The sequence below is a fragment of the Coloeus monedula genome (assembly GCF_965178545.1).
Source record: "Coloeus monedula genome assembly, chromosome: Z".
Lineage (NCBI taxonomy): Eukaryota > Metazoa > Chordata > Aves > Passeriformes > Corvidae > Coloeus > Coloeus monedula.
This window is the reverse complement of record NC_138822.1, coordinates 70765393-70781000: the sequence shown is the minus strand read 5'-3', so window position 1 is coordinate 70781000 and position 15608 is coordinate 70765393. Positions and strand designations below refer to the sequence as shown.

Here is a 15608-nt window from a genome sequence, read left to right as displayed (position 1 = left end):
GCACCATGACAGCAAAATGCAATGTAATTACTACATAGACAAACTAAGTACTTTATAAATCAGCTTGCTAGGCATGAACTATCATGGAAGACCACACACTTTACAAGGGGAATGTACAGACATAAAATTATTGTCATTCATTAAATAGGTTCTATGACCACAAGGAATTGACACAAGAGCTGTAATTGGCTCCAAAACCTTAAAATGCCTAATTCAGAAATTGTAGGAAACATAAGGAAACCCTTCAGTGATAGACAAGCAGGTTATTTCCAGTGCTAGCACAAACCACCTTTAAAGTCATTATTCCTATACATCAATGTGGATTCCATGTTTTATGGACATTAATTCTCTAGTGCCCGTTAAATACATAATAAATGAACATAGATGAGGTAAAGATGCTGTAATTGCCACATACAGCCAGTACGGCAAGGGAGGAGTTTTTCCAAATGGGCAGATCCAGAGGCCATGACGAATCCCATCACGGACGTGATGAGAAGTCCAGGATATGAACAACATCCAGGGAAGAAAGCACCATGAGTCCTTAAGCCTGAAAAGCTGCATGATAAACTTTAATGTCAGAGCCACCACGGGAATCACAGTAGAACAATGAAGAAGTGGTCTCCGTGGAAGAGTCAGAGCAGCCTGCAGAAGAGAAAAATATTATTACCAGTGGCTACAATTGTGACAAGAGAAAAAAAGAAAAAAGTTTCATGAGTGTCTACAGGTGTACTGTCAGGTGACTAAGTGGAAGCAGAAAGAAAAACATACTCTTCCTTTCCATTGGAATTAATTTAAAACCAATTTAATGCATGAGAGTTGTGTGCTGCCCTGTCTCTCTACTGTATGATATGAATCATGCATCCTCCTAAGTACTATCAACACCAAGACAGGGAGGGAGAGGGATGAGGCATCCTATTTGTCATATAGTCATGTGGTATGCAAGGACTTGTATAATCTGCTGCACTAATTATATGTATTTAATTTCAAGATAATTAAAAGGAAAACAACCACGCAATACACTTGAAATATTTAATATGTTTTATTTGAAATAAATAATGTGCTTTAATGGCATTTACCTTCAAAAATACCACCTGTATTTTACTGGAGTTGTCAACTGTAATGTTGTTTCAGTTGCACAGTGTTTAAAACAGAACAATAATTTTTAACAGGACAAAAATATAATCAAAGTTACATGTATTCTGATCACCTTGAGACAGTATTCTTCATGGACAGGCAAAACAAAGTTCATAAGGCAACATCTGAAACATTTGTGACTGGGCTTTTTGTCTCAACAACCTGTTTAACAGTAACTCACTTGAAAGCCTGACATTGATTTTAATCAGGTGAATGTCTAGCTAGTGAGATTAGATTTACCCATTTTAAGAAGTGATAAGGTCGATTTAATATATGTATTTGAGAAGATATTCTATGGGTGTACTCAGTAGCAACTACACCAGCACCACAAATTCAAACACAGCAAAAAACCCGTAATGGTATTCTGGATTTCTATTTGACAAATCAGTAGATTCTTGTGTCTGTAAGCACAGAAGAAACAACGGCACAATGCTAAAAGATCTACAGAAGTGCTGATATAATATTCATTGGCTCAATTCAGATACTGGTGAACATTTGGAAAGACTGTTAACAGGCACCAGAGATAGAACGTGACGGTGTTGTCTGTTTGCTGTGTTGAACACATCCCTCACTGCACCTACTGCAGGAAGTAAACAAAGCATCTCTAACCTGTTCATTCTTCTGTTGTATTAATCCTTGCAGGATTCAACACCAAGAGGGCCTGGCAATGAGACTCTGGAACAGTTTCATCAAGTTCATGCATAATTTAGATAACTGCATGGAACCCTATCTTCTCTGCAAGGAGACTTAACTAGCCTTAGCCAGTTAACACAGAGATGGGAAGGTATGGACTACCTTGAAATGTAACAGCTCATGCTTTAAACCAAAGCCAACATTAAAAGGCCTGCAGAAAGTTTTGCTCTATTAGCTTCCTACCACATGCTTGTCCATGACTGTCCTGATCAAGTAATGGCGACTAAAAGGTCACAAACTGCCTCAACAATTTTTAAGTCTAATGTTGTGGACCCAATTCATTTAAGTTGGTGCAAAAGGTGTATTTTCTCCAACTTCAGTTCTGTTTCACACAAGCAGATTGTTTGTGGGGTATGCCCAGCCCCCACCCTGGAGAGATGTCTGCTGAGATAAGGAGAGTGCCTAAACCTCCCAGCAGAGCTCCCCTGGAAAGGCAGCCACTCTTCAGTTATAGCGAGAAGCAGACAAACCCAGAATCCTCTGGGGGACTCTATGCAGATCCTTTGTAACCCATTGGCCTTTACCCTCTGGCACCCACTCCCTGTATCCCTATAAGAGCTAGCCCCCTGCCCCTGCGAGGACAGAGAGCTGCCCATCCCTGGCTCCCCTTCGCTGAACTAATAAAGCTCCCTCGTGCGGAACAGCTGCATGAGCCTCTCGTCTCTCCCTGGTCTGGCCTGGAGGCTGCCCTGCAGAGCTGAGCTGGAATCACGAGCTGACAATCACTGAAGAGCTGACAGCTTCTGCACGGGCCCTCCTAGCCAGCAGCTGAGGGAAGACACCGGGCTTCGGGAAGATGATCTCTCTTGGGACCATCTCTCCAGACCGGTCACAGCTTCCTCGGTCAGAGATACTGACCCCTCACCAGCTGCCATAACTGGCACCCGAACAGCCATTGGACCCCGGACCTCCAATGGTCCCCTGGCCTGAGCTGCGTCTTGACCACGCCAAGACAGAACCAGCCATTCGTGTGCTGATCCTCTGAAAAAAGGACCTACGTTGTAGCAGGGCCTTTCCGAGGGGGACAATTCGAGACCCTCCTCTCTCATCTGGGACAGAAATCCCTGAGGATCAAACTGGCCGGACCACCCCCCCAGCAGATGTTTTTTTGGACTTCAACAGGAGCCAGCCTCACCAGAAGATGGGATTTGTAGGTTTAAAACCGGGCTCTCCTCTCTTTCTTGTGTGCAATACTTTTAAGTTCTTTTTGTTTTTTTTTTTCTCTTTTTTCTGCTGAGGGAGGCACTTAACTCAAATGGGAAACAGGCAAGCAAAACCCAGCCTTTTCCAATCTGAGAGAGACCTATACCCCTTTCTTCTAACCCTTCTCTTAAAATCCAACTTTAAATTCTCTAAAGGTGTTCTTTCTAAGAAAAACCTTAAATCTTTCACTAATTGGATATCTCGAAATTTTCCTGATGCCACCACAGACTCTGTCCTTTCTGATCCATTCTGGGACACAGTGGGGAAGAAACTCTATTCCTTTCAAGCAACGGGAAACCTCTCTGTTTCCAGATTCATTCCTTTATTTCATTTAATAGTTAATATGTGTTACGTAGCAAAAGCCCCTCAGCCAAACCCCTTCTCTGCCCTTCCCCTCTCCCACTCCCCCTCTCCGCCTCCATCACCGGCCAGTCAGAGCACGGAGCCCGCCTGCCCCCCAGCCCTGACCAGGCTGGGGCGCCGGCCACCCCACTTCCCAACCCCGATCCCCTATTTCCAGCAGTTCTCCCATACCCAAATCCCCCTTCTAGCCCCCTCCGTCCCGCTGTTACCCCCCAGGCAGCGCGCACGAGACCCCCAAACCCATCCTCCTTCCCCGGGATGGATAGCTCTGAGCCTCCCGCAGCCCAATCTCCCTGTGCCCTTGGTATTTCGCAACCCTCTGCACACGACACTACCCCCCACCCCCGCACCGGCTGGCGGTGCCTCTGACCTCCCCTCCCACCCCGCGGCATCCCAGCTCCCTGCCGCGTCCCTGCTCCTCACAGCCTCGCTCCCCCCACCCCCCATGGCCCCCCCCAGCACCACCGCCATGGCCCCGTCTCAGCAATGCTCTCCGCCGCCGCTGCCCCTCCCCACACCCCCGGAGCAGGCGTGGTACAGCACGGGGCCGGTCCTGCACAGTCCCATGCACGCACTGAGGGGCACGGAACAGGCGTCACGCCCCCCGCCAGTGTCTACCCCTCTCGCCGCGGGTGGGACGTAGCTATCCGCGCCACCGCCCCAGGCTCCCCTCCCCCCATGGCTCTGCTACCCTGGCAAACGCCAGCAGACCCCCTCTCTCCCCCCCACCCAGCTGCATTTTACGCAATCCCTGCTACTAATCTCTCCCTTCCTATACCACCCCCCCCCCCCAACACGGGTTCTTGCGGAATCCCCACTTCCTACACTCCTGCCCTAAAGCCCACCGCCCCTGCACACCCTCCTACAGCCCATGCTGACTCCACGCAGAATTGCGAAACCAGCACCACCTGCAACCCGACCCCCCCCCCCCCAAACAACCTGCTGCTGCACAGCCTCTCCACCCCCATGCTGCCACAACAGACCCCCTTCCCATCCCTCAAAACACCCCCGATCCACCACCACTCCCGCCCTGCCTAAAGCAAAGCCAGCATTTCAAAAATGCCGCGCTACGCCCCCTATAGCCCAGCCCCGCCCTCCCACAGCTAGCTCATTTTCAGATGACAGTTGCAGCAGCTCTGATTCTGAATCTGAGGACTGCTGGGCGTACACACGCAGGGAGGCTAACCGCGAGGGAGACTGGGAGCTAGCCCAAAAAATCTCAGCCTTCCCACTCATTACAGGGAAAGGGAGGAGGGGTGGTCCATCAACTACAAGAACATGGGAACCTATCCCATACAAAGAAGTCAAAGAGCTTTGCAAGGCAGCAAAAGAACATGGGAGAGGGTCACATTTCTTTAGAAACTTAGTGGAAGCCACCTTCTCTGCCTATACATTAGTACCACATGATATTAAAAACATTATTAACTGCATCCTTTCCCCTGCTGAATATATGTTATGGGAAAGGCATTGGAAGAGACATTTAAAAACACTGACACTTATACTAAAGATGCAAATCAGACAGATTGGACAATAGAAAACTGGCTGGAGAAGGTGACCTCCAAAAACCCTCAGATCAAGCTACAACCTTATCTGAAGTAGCATTACAAGACATAGCTATTGCAGCTAAGACATCGCTGTTTCTCACCCCTGATGATTCTGTTCCCACACAATATTTCTCTAACATCAAACAGTCAGCAAATGAAAGCTTCATTCAGTTTGTTGATCATTTAAAAGCTAGCTTAGAGAAACAGAGAGCCCGGATGGACAAAAAGAACTGTTGAATAAACTTGCCTGGCAAATGCTAACGAACAATGTAAGAATATCTTGAGGGCCCTACCCATGGACACAGAACCCACAATAGAACAAAGACAGAGACCTGTACCAGACACACATCCACAGAGAACACAATGACCCAAGCAGTTGTAAAGGGCATCACAGAGGGAGTTTCCGGTGCATTTGCTGCAGCAGCCTCTAAGGAGAATGCCCGCTGTTTCTATTGTGGTGAACTTGGACACTTTATAAAGGACTGCCCACAAAGGTCACCCACCCAGGACCGTCATGCCTCCTACCAAGGACACCAGAGACAGCAACAGCACCAGCAGCGTTCAAAAAACTTCCATCGGAGCGCGGTGTCAAGGCCCCGTGCTCGGATAACAAATCAAAGGCCATACTACCCTGCCGCAGCGGTGAACTCCACATCGGACCACCGAGAGCAGACAACTGGACCTCACCCAGCACCATCATCCCAGGCGATCCCAGAACACGTGAGAAGGATCCAACACATGGAGCGCTACTGATGGGAACCAGACGTCAACTGGTAACATCACTGCCATTTAACTTCGTTGACAAGTGTTTTTATCGTATCCCCACAGGAAAGTATGGACCGCATGACGGCCCATGGGACATTCTTATCCTAAGCGATACCCTCCATGGTCCAGAACAACTCTTTGTATTACCTGAGATACAAACAGTGCACCCTGGACAAGAGATTCTTGTCCAGCTTTGCTGCACGGACACACCTTTCTCTCTCCCACAGGGAACACCAATTGCACAAGCCTTTTTACTTCCACAGAACTGCCCAGAACAGCTTCCTCTCAATCCAACAACAATGTAGATAGAGATTGTGGGCTCAAACAAACCGACCATTGAGTGCAGCTTGTTCTGTAAAGGAGAGGATCTACCGCCCAGGGATGCTGGACACTGGAGCAGACGTGACCATCATCGCCCACTCTGAGTGGCCAGGGAATTGGGAACTGGAGCCAGTGGTAGGCATGATCTCCGGGATTGGAGCAGTATCCATGAGAAGCAAACGGAGTGTCATCATCGAAGGACCCGAGGGCATGATAGCGACCACCCGACCATTCATGGTAAGAGCCCCCATCACCTTATGGGGCAGAGACCTTCTATCCCAGTGAGGTTCCACCCTCACCATTCCCAGCCAGGATTTCAAACTGGGGCCACTGAGAAACGCGTGCTACCATCTATTCCCCCACTCACCTGGAAGACTGACAACCCAAAGTGGACAAGGCAGTGGCCCCTTGAAGAAGAAAAACCCTGTGTGTTGGAAGCCCTAGTGGAAGAGCAACTTGCCAAAGGTCATATCACCAAGACCATGAGCCCCTGGAATTCCCCTGTCTTTGTACTGAAAAAGCCCAGCAAAGACAAATGGAGACTACTCCAGGACCTATGGAAGATCAATGAGGTCACTAAAGACATGGGCCCCCTCTAACCCGGCCTGCCATCACCACCGATGCTGCCCCGAGACTGGATGCTTGCCATCACAGACATAAAAGCCTGTTTCTTTAACATCCCGCTCCATCCCCAGGACACACCATGGTTCGCCTTCTCCATCCCCTCTCTTAATGAACAAGCCCCACTCAGAAGATACCATTGGCTTGTCCTCCCACAAGGCATGAAGAACAGCCCGACCATCTGCCAGTGGTATGTCGCCCACATTCTGTCCCCTATCAGGAGCCTGTTCCCAGAAGCAATCATTTACCACTATATGGATGACATCCTAATCTGTGCATCAGAAAAAACTTACTTGGACAGAACTCTTAAAAAGACAATTGAAGCCCTAGAAGAAGCAGGGTTCGAGATTCGTGAGGACAAAGTGCAGCACTCCAGCCCATGGACTTACCTCGGCCTCCAGATCTGTGAGAGAACCATCGTACCCCAGCAACTCTCCATCAAAGATGATCCCAAAACCCTAAGGGACTTACACAGCTTGTGCGGATCCATAAATTGGATACGCCCCTTACTAGGAGTCAAAACAGACAACCTCACTCCCCTCTTCAGCCTCCTCTGTGGCAGCGGAGACTTGGACTCTCCACGTGCCCTCACACCTGAAGCCCGAGATACCATCACCAAAGTCCAAGAAGCCCTGTCTTCACGCCAAGCCCATTGCGTCGAACCCAGCCTGCCTCTCCAGTTTGCAGTTTTGGGTAAAAGCTCCCCATTTACACTGACTGATCTTCCAATGGGACCCTCAACTCCAAGACCCTTTGCTGATACTTGAATAGGTCTTCACAAGCAATCAACCTACAAAAGAAATAACCACCTTCCCAGAAGTAATGGCACATTTAATAAAAAAGGCTAGAACTCGTCTCCGCTCTCTTGCAGGGTGTGAGTTCGCATGCATATACTTGCCACTGACAACTGGAGATCTGAAGCATTTGCTCCAGACCCATGAGAGCCTCCAGTTAGCCCTAGATAGCTACACAGGCCAAATTTCCATCCACATTCCAAAAGATAGACTTTTCTACCGTGATGCAGCCTTTTAATTGATTCCAAAATTAATCCAAAGTAGAAAACCTCTCAAAGCTCTGACCGTCTTTACAGATGGCTCTGGCTCGTCCCATTGGTCTGTCATGACTTAGAAGCAACCCAATACTCAAAAATGGGAGTCTGATATCCAAATAGTAGAGGGATCACCACAGATTGCTGAGTTAGTAGCTGTTGTCAGAGCCTTTGAGAAATTTGAAGACGAACCTTTTAATTTGGTCACAGATTTGGCTTATGTCGCTGGCATAGCTATGAGGGCTGAACATGCTTTTCTCAAAGAGGTCTCCAATCAAAAATTATACCAATTGGTTTTACATTAATCCATTTAATCTCGCACAGAAAACAGCCTTACTACATTATGCATGTGAGGTCACACACTGACCTCCCTGGTCCCATTGCTGAAGGGAACAGGAGAGCAGATGCACTGGCCATGCCAGCAGAGACTGCAAATGTCCCCAACATCTTTGCCCAGGCAAAGTTGTCACATGCATTTTTTTACCAAAACATTCCTGACCTCGTCAGAATGTTCAAGCTCTCAAAAGATCAAGCAAAAGCTATCATTGCAATGTGCCCGAACTGCCAGAACTACCAAATACCATCTATGGGTACCGGAGTCAACCCCCGTGGTCTGAGCAGCTGCCAATTGTGGCAAACCAATGTAACCCACTTCCCATCCTTTGGGAGATCCAAATACGTGCACATGTCAGTTGACACATTTTCTGGGGCAGTGTTTGCATCAGCCCATGCAGGGGAAAATGCCATCCATGTCATCAAGCGTTTTCTCCTTGCCTTTGCCACCCTGGGAGTCCCTGAAAAAATCAAAACAGATAACAGGCCTGCCTACACCTCTCATAAGTTAGAAGACTTCTTCAACCAATGGGGGATAAAACACAAGACAGGCATCCCTCGTGGAAAGGACCCACCAAACCCTCAAAAGAGTCTTCAATCAGCAACGGAGAGAAACAGGAATTTTGTCTCCTGTCAAAAGACTCTGTAAGGCTCTCAATGTCATTAACTTTCTAAATGGTATCTCATCAGAGCCTGACCCTCCAATACTCCACCACTTCTCAAATTCAACCCAAGCTAAGCTCACAGAGAAACCGTCAGTGCTGGTGAAGGACCCAGAATCACACCAGGTCTCTGGGCCCTTCCAATTGATTACCTGGGGGAGAGGCTATGCCTGTGTCCAGCTACCATCTGGCCCGAAGTGGTTCCCAGGAAAAAATATAAAACCATACCTAGGCCCTATGAACACTGCTCCCACAAACACCAACAAGAACTCTCCTGAATCAAATGCAGGACCTCCCCAAAACCAGACCAGCTCTGCATGGAGACGAAGATGTTGCTGAATGCCCACCGACCAGAGAAAAGATCGTCCCACCACACGGCAGCAGATGAAAAAGCAAGCTGAACAAGATGCTATGGCAAAAGTTAAGCTGTAGGCCAGACACAGCCTGAAAAACTGATCCTTAGTTTATATGTTACCACCCCTTTTTACCCCAAAATATCCTCTTCCCTTGTCAAACCTCCTTAAACTCTAAAACCTCCCTTCTTATCACAAAACTAACAAATCTCGCTTATATTCCCTCTCAGAAGCCCCATCCCTGTCCAAAGATGAAATTTATCTTCGTTGATGCTGTCCTCACTGCTGCTGCGATGCTCTTCAACAAAGAACTAGTAAAAGACCTAAAAGTAGGTAAGAGCCTAGACTGGGTCAATGACCTTTTTGGACGATAGGGAATAACAGGATGGATTGCATCTTTGATTAAGGGAGCTTTGTGGGTATTCATTGTAATTATTATTATGTTACTTATGTTCTCTTGCCTCCTACGTTGCTGCAGAAATGCCTTTTTAATAAATACAGAAGGGGGAGTTGTGGGGTATGCCCAGCCCCGCCCTGGAGGGATGTCTGCTGAGATAAGGAGAGTGCCTAAACCTCCCAGCAGAACTCCCCTGGAAAGGGAGCTACACTTTAGTTATGGCGAGAAGAAGACAAACCCAGAATCCTCTGGGGGACTCTATGCAGATCCTTTGTAACCCATTGGCCTTTACCCTCTGGCACCCACCCCCTGTATCCCTATAAAAGCTAGCCCCCTGCCCCTGCGAGGACAGAGAGCTGCCCATCCCTGGCTCCCCTTCGCTGAACTAATAAAGCTCCCTCGTGCGGAACAGCTGCATGAGCCTCTCGTCTCTCCCTGGTCTGGCCTGGAGGCTGCCCTGCAGAGCTGAGCTGGAATCACGAGCTGACAATCACTGAAGAGCTGACAGCTTCTGCACGGGCCCTCCTAGCCAGCAGCTGAGGGAAGACACCGGGCTTCGGGAAGACGATCTCTCTTGGGACCATCTCTCCGGACCGGTCACAGCTTCCTCGGTCAGAGATACTGACCCCTCACCAGCTGCAGATTAAAGTAGAAAAATCTTGTGATGGTGAAATTGTTTATCACCTGCCCTAGTCAGATTTTTGTTACTGTCAACAAGAGCCTCAAAAGTACATACTAACCTAATTTTGAAAAAACCTGGATAGTGATATGTTTCAGCAGATAATCTATTGACTGGTCTCTATTTCTTCATTTTGAAAAAAGCCAGTAGCAATGTCTAAATTAGTCTTTTCCCTCTGGCCTATTAAGGTTAGGTGCCAACAGCAACACTGTGAGTAAGCAAAATTTTAATGTTACTTATGTACACAGTTTATCAGTATTGGTGCCAAGGTGATGCTTAAATTCTTTTCATACAAATTTTAGATGGCAGGGTTGCTCATATAGCAAACCTGTGTGCTCAATTTTAGCAAGAGAAAGTCCTATTCTGTAATTGCAATACAGCCATAAAATTTCTGATACGCTGTTGCCCAAGGTCTGAGGGAAGAATAGCCTGTTTCCTGTTTTACATTCTATGACTAAAAGAACACTTACATCCTTGAGTTGCCAAGCCCTAGAGACAGACAGTTCTGTTTGATAATATAAGCTGCTATACTCTCTTTTTCCTAACAGGCAAATTTGTTTGCCTTTACAGATCACCAGATCTTTAAAAAAAAAAAAAAAGGTACAAGCTTTTTCGCTTTAAACCTCCTGGAAAAAGCTGCAAACAGAATTTATTTGCAAATTACCTTTTCCATTTGCCTATGTGTTCAATCAGGTGCAAGATCATCTTGAAGTTGCTGCTCCTCCAGCCTCTCTCACTATAATGAGCAGCTGGAGACAGGAGACAATAACTGCATGCAGGAGAACCCACGCAAATTATCTGCTTTAACGCTCATGGTGACACCATGGATGTTATGTAACAACAGATGCTCCCTCACTCATACTCTGCAGTGCCTCACAAGCCTGAAGTCTTCAGTTTATACTAACATATGCAATGTAACATATATTACAGTAGTAATATTAACAATATAGTAACATATTAAATTCTATATTAATTGTGCTTGTGCAAAGTTTATTCTCCAGTTCTAGAAATGCTCCTGTGCAGCCCAGGTCAGTCATGGACAGCACATTTCCCAGCAGTGTTATGTATGTTTGCCACCGATTGCCTTTACTACACTTTTAGAATTTGGCGAGTCTTTAGTAGCAAGACAGCAATTTCTGCATGTCTATTCTGCAACATGAGTGTCTGGGCTACAATCCTGGTGGAGTCTGGGAGCAGCCCATCATGTCATATCTGCACTCTTGACTGATGACAGGCTGTAGGAACTACCACCTTTAGATCTGTCAGTGAGATAGATTCTTCTACACTTACGTGCACAGTAAAAACTACATGGAACACAAAGAACTACAAATTCCAAGTATGAAGTCATTGTAGACTTCATACTGGTTGCAAAAATAATGTGGGCAAAAGGTCAGATCACATGGCACTTGGTACAGAAGTATTTATCAGAGCAAATATATAAATACCCCAGGTGATGAATACTGCAGAAAAATAATCATGACCATGAAAAACAGACCAGTAGCCAAACAATCCAAGCACTGAGCTGTGTCAGCAGGAACAGAAGGAGGTGACTGGAGTAATGTGAAGGTAGCAACTGGAGGTAGAATGTAGTGCTGCCTTGTGCTGCATAAAAAGGTTACTCCATAAAAAATAATCCATCATCAGATTTACAAGTGATGACAACGAGCTTTATAGGTAATTGTGTACAGTAATGTGAAAAATACTATTGGTACAAATTAGTAATAGTGGTGTGGTTACTTAATTAGACATACTAATTTATTAGTTACTTAGAATTGTGTTGCAAAAGCAGCAAACATGGTGGGCTCTTAAAGCAGGTAAGCTCAATCATGCAATTTAAAGATGAAGAAAGGGACTGTAACTACCAAATACATAGTAAAGAAGTATCCCACAAAGTAATAAATTACATAGGTGACAGCCTGAAATTATGCCATGAAACTGAGAGGCACATCATATTAAGCCAAGGAAAGAAAAATCACACATTACTATCAGATCTAGCTGGCCAGACAGCACACAGAAGAGAAGTTTATGGGGATTACATTATATCACAAACCAAAGGGACTCTGATGGCACTTCAAGAAGATGTAGAACCTGTAATACACTACTTTTTATTTTTAAAAGGACAGAAGCACTGTATTTTTGTGCCACTGAAAGGAATGAATCTATGGTATTTGGCTCAAATGAAGTCTCACCTAAAATACTACTCATGGTTTTGGACAGTACCCTTTAGAGGTAATTTAGGCAAAAAAGCAATACAGAGGGAAGGAGAAAAATAGTATGAGGTTTAGAAAACATAAATTTATTCTCCTAAGATTTGGTTTTTTTGAAAGTTATTTAGTTGAGAAGAGAGTTTTTGTAAAGAATACAACTTTGCAAGTTGTAATGATGTTTTTACTCTAAGAGTAAAGAGACCTACACTGGATTATTTCCTTTATTAGCCCAGTTAATATGTGGAAAGGAAAGGAGTTGGTAGGCAATTCACTTTGAAAAAGCCTTTGGGCATCTTGTCTCCTCCTTACCTCAGCTAAGTACATTTGGCTTGGCTACTAAAAGGGCTATGATTCTACCTGCTGTGTTTTGTGCTTCTGATTTGAAAAACAATTTTGGGGTGAGCACAGAAATAAGCTGTCTTTTGCATAAAAACCTTAAAGAATAAGAAAACTAGATCTAACTGTCAACAACAATACTTCAGGCTGGATTAGAAAATGAAATGCTACCTGCTTGGGAACTGAAACAACAGTTACAAATTAAGTGACAAAATTATGAAAATTTACTTGGTTTCACATTGTAGGGATAGGCTAGGCTACACAAACATTCCCCATCATGAAAGGTGTAAGTATATTTAACCTTGCCTCACTGCCAAGAGGCAGGTCACCTCCCAGTTCCATGGATATAATTTAATATTCAACTTTTCAAACAGGCATCGGTGAAGTCTGACATCTAGTGGTCATAATTAAGAAAAATACTGGTAATCATCTCAAATGCATGAAAAAGCAGCAATAAAATGTTAATACTTTCTAATAGCTAGCTAATCATTTACTTACATTCAGTGATTTTAAAATAAGGAAAAACAGATGAGAATAACTAGAGATTTATATTCTATTCCATATTGTCATTCAGTAATAATATTATAGGACCCATTAATCAACCAAGCTAACCTTCCTTTTCTTTATATAGCTTTATAATTGTACAGTAAGTATTTCTCCATGGAGGAAGTACAGAAAGGGGGAGAACTACAGACTACCTAGGAAATAATGATGCCAGGCACCAGGACATGCTGGTGTCTGACTGTCCATGTGCCAAAGATGGACAGTGGTATCCTGGGCTGCATCAGGAATGTGGCCAGTATGTCGAGGGACCTGATTCTTCCCTTTCTCCTCAGCCAAGAGGGGAAAACTGACCAAATGCACAAATAAAAGGCATTTTTTCTCTACAATAAATAGTGATACTGTAAATAAAAAATATTTTTCCATTGGAAATCTGATTTTTACATCTCAACTATAAGCAATATTTGCTTATTGCACTTAGCCGTCACCGAAATATTTTTAAAAAATTGGTACACCATTTTTCTTCCTTACTTACATGAATATAAAGAACAGGATTTCTTTCCTCCTCTCCTCTCCCTCTCCTCTCCTCTCCCTCTCCTCTCCTCTCCTCTCCTCTCCTCTCCTCTCCCTCTCCTCTCCCTCTCCTCTCCTCTCCTCTCCCTCTCCCTCTCCCTCTCCCTCTCCTCTCCTCTCCTCTCCTCTCCTCTCCTCTCCTCTCCTCTCCTCTCCTCTCCTCTCCTCTCCTCTCCTCTCCTCTCCTCTCCTCTCCTCTCCTCTCCTCTCCTCTCCTCTCCTCTCCTCTCCTCTCCTCTCCTCTCCTCTCCTCTCCTCTCCTCTCCTCTCCTCTCCTCTCCTCTCCTCTCCTCTCCTCTCCTCTCCTCTCCTCTCCTCTCCTCTCCTCTCCTCTCCTCTCCTCTCCTCTCCTCTCCTCTCCTCTCCTCTCCTCTCCTCTCCTCTCCTCTCCTCTCCTCTCCTCTCCTCTCCTCTCCTCTCCTCTCCTCTCCTCTCCCTCTCCCTCTCCCTCTCCCTCTCCCTCTCCCTCTCCCTCTCCCTTTCCTCTCCTCCTTTTTTTCTTCCCCCCTCTGTCCCTTCCATCCTTCCTCTTTGAGCTATATCAAAGTGCCCTATCAACAGTGTAATAGTATTATGAGAAAACTAGAGGAGGAAAACTACTGAAAAAGAGTGCCATAATCTGGTATAACAGGAGCCAATTCACCTTTTTACTTTTATTAATAAGCTGATGCTCGCTTTCCTACTATTTTTTCGCTTGTTGAAATTTTTTTTCAACCTGACTTTTTAAAGGTGACAGCTTACATATAGCTTGTCTCTGGGAGAAATATTTAGGGCTGGCTAAAACTAATATATTACTCAGAAACACTGATGAAATGAAATGGAAGCTTTATCATCTACGTTTCACATATTTCTACCCCACATTTCAGGTATTTCAAACCCTTACTGTAAAGAGAAATGGAATAATCCACTTCATCCACAGAAGTGTGCAAGGCAGCACTTAACTCTTTTAAGTTGGATAACAAAGCAACTATGTGATACACTTAGAATAGCATGTATATGTGCAAAACTCCTTTTTTTTCCTTCTAAGTAGCAGAAACTTAACAGTAGATGTAAAATATTTTTATGGCTTTTAAAATCGTAACAACTGCATATAAACATAATTCCTGTATAGCTATTAAATGTATTTAATTAAATTATCAATGGAACTTTTTTTGTCTAGGACATGGTAGAAGAACAATGAAGTAAACAGTGATAAAGAAATTTAACAAATTACTGATCTACTGACTTACCTTTAACGACAGGGATCCAGCAAGAAAGAAGTGGTCCACATCAATGACAGAGGCAAGGAAGCCAGCCAGGGTGATCTCACTGAAGTCACTTTTCTTCCTGAGTCCAATCACTATAGCCCAGGACCACATTCCCAGTATACCATGCACCGCATTATCAGATAAGGCTCGGAGCCAGTCATTTTGCTGAATGAAGGAAAACTGCAGAAGTCTGTCTGCTACAAAGCAGAATATTCCCAAACCTAGACTGGAAATAACTGAGGCTGTACTGAAAGTCTGGAGAAGAGCGTGGGCCTTTTCAGTCTCAGATGCCATGACAAAAACCATGTCACAGCACACAAAATGTCATCAGGACACACACTGTGCATTGTCCTTTGTATCGTCAGTTGTTCTGTAAATGTCACAGATCAGAAAGAAAATTATTAAGCAAAGAAAATCCATTTGCACAAAGCATTTGCTATCACAGTTACCACTGGGCATTAAGAAGCCAAATTCAGTGTTTGCATTTAACATTCCCAGGGAATTTTTTATGTCAATTAAGCTGATTTATTGACTTGAACACTACAGCTCTGAATTAAAACACCTGCCCTGTTTAATTAGAATCAGCACAAGTAACATGGAGAGCTCTAATTCCACTTACTGAAATGTT

The 15608-nt window shown here is 45.0% G+C and overlaps 1 protein-coding gene across 1 annotated transcript; it reads right to left on the bottom strand.

Annotated features, from left to right (window-relative positions):
• Positions 1-306: 306 nt before the first annotated feature.
• Positions 307-15286, bottom strand: TMEM267 (transmembrane protein 267; the record flags this gene model as incomplete). The annotated part of the gene is made up of 2 exons (XM_082301307.1): positions 307-642; positions 14963-15286. The coding sequence occupies 2 exons, from the start codon at positions 15284-15286 to the stop codon at positions 307-309; spliced, it is 660 nt and encodes a 219-aa protein (XP_082157433.1).
• Positions 15287-15608: the final 322 nt, after the last annotated feature.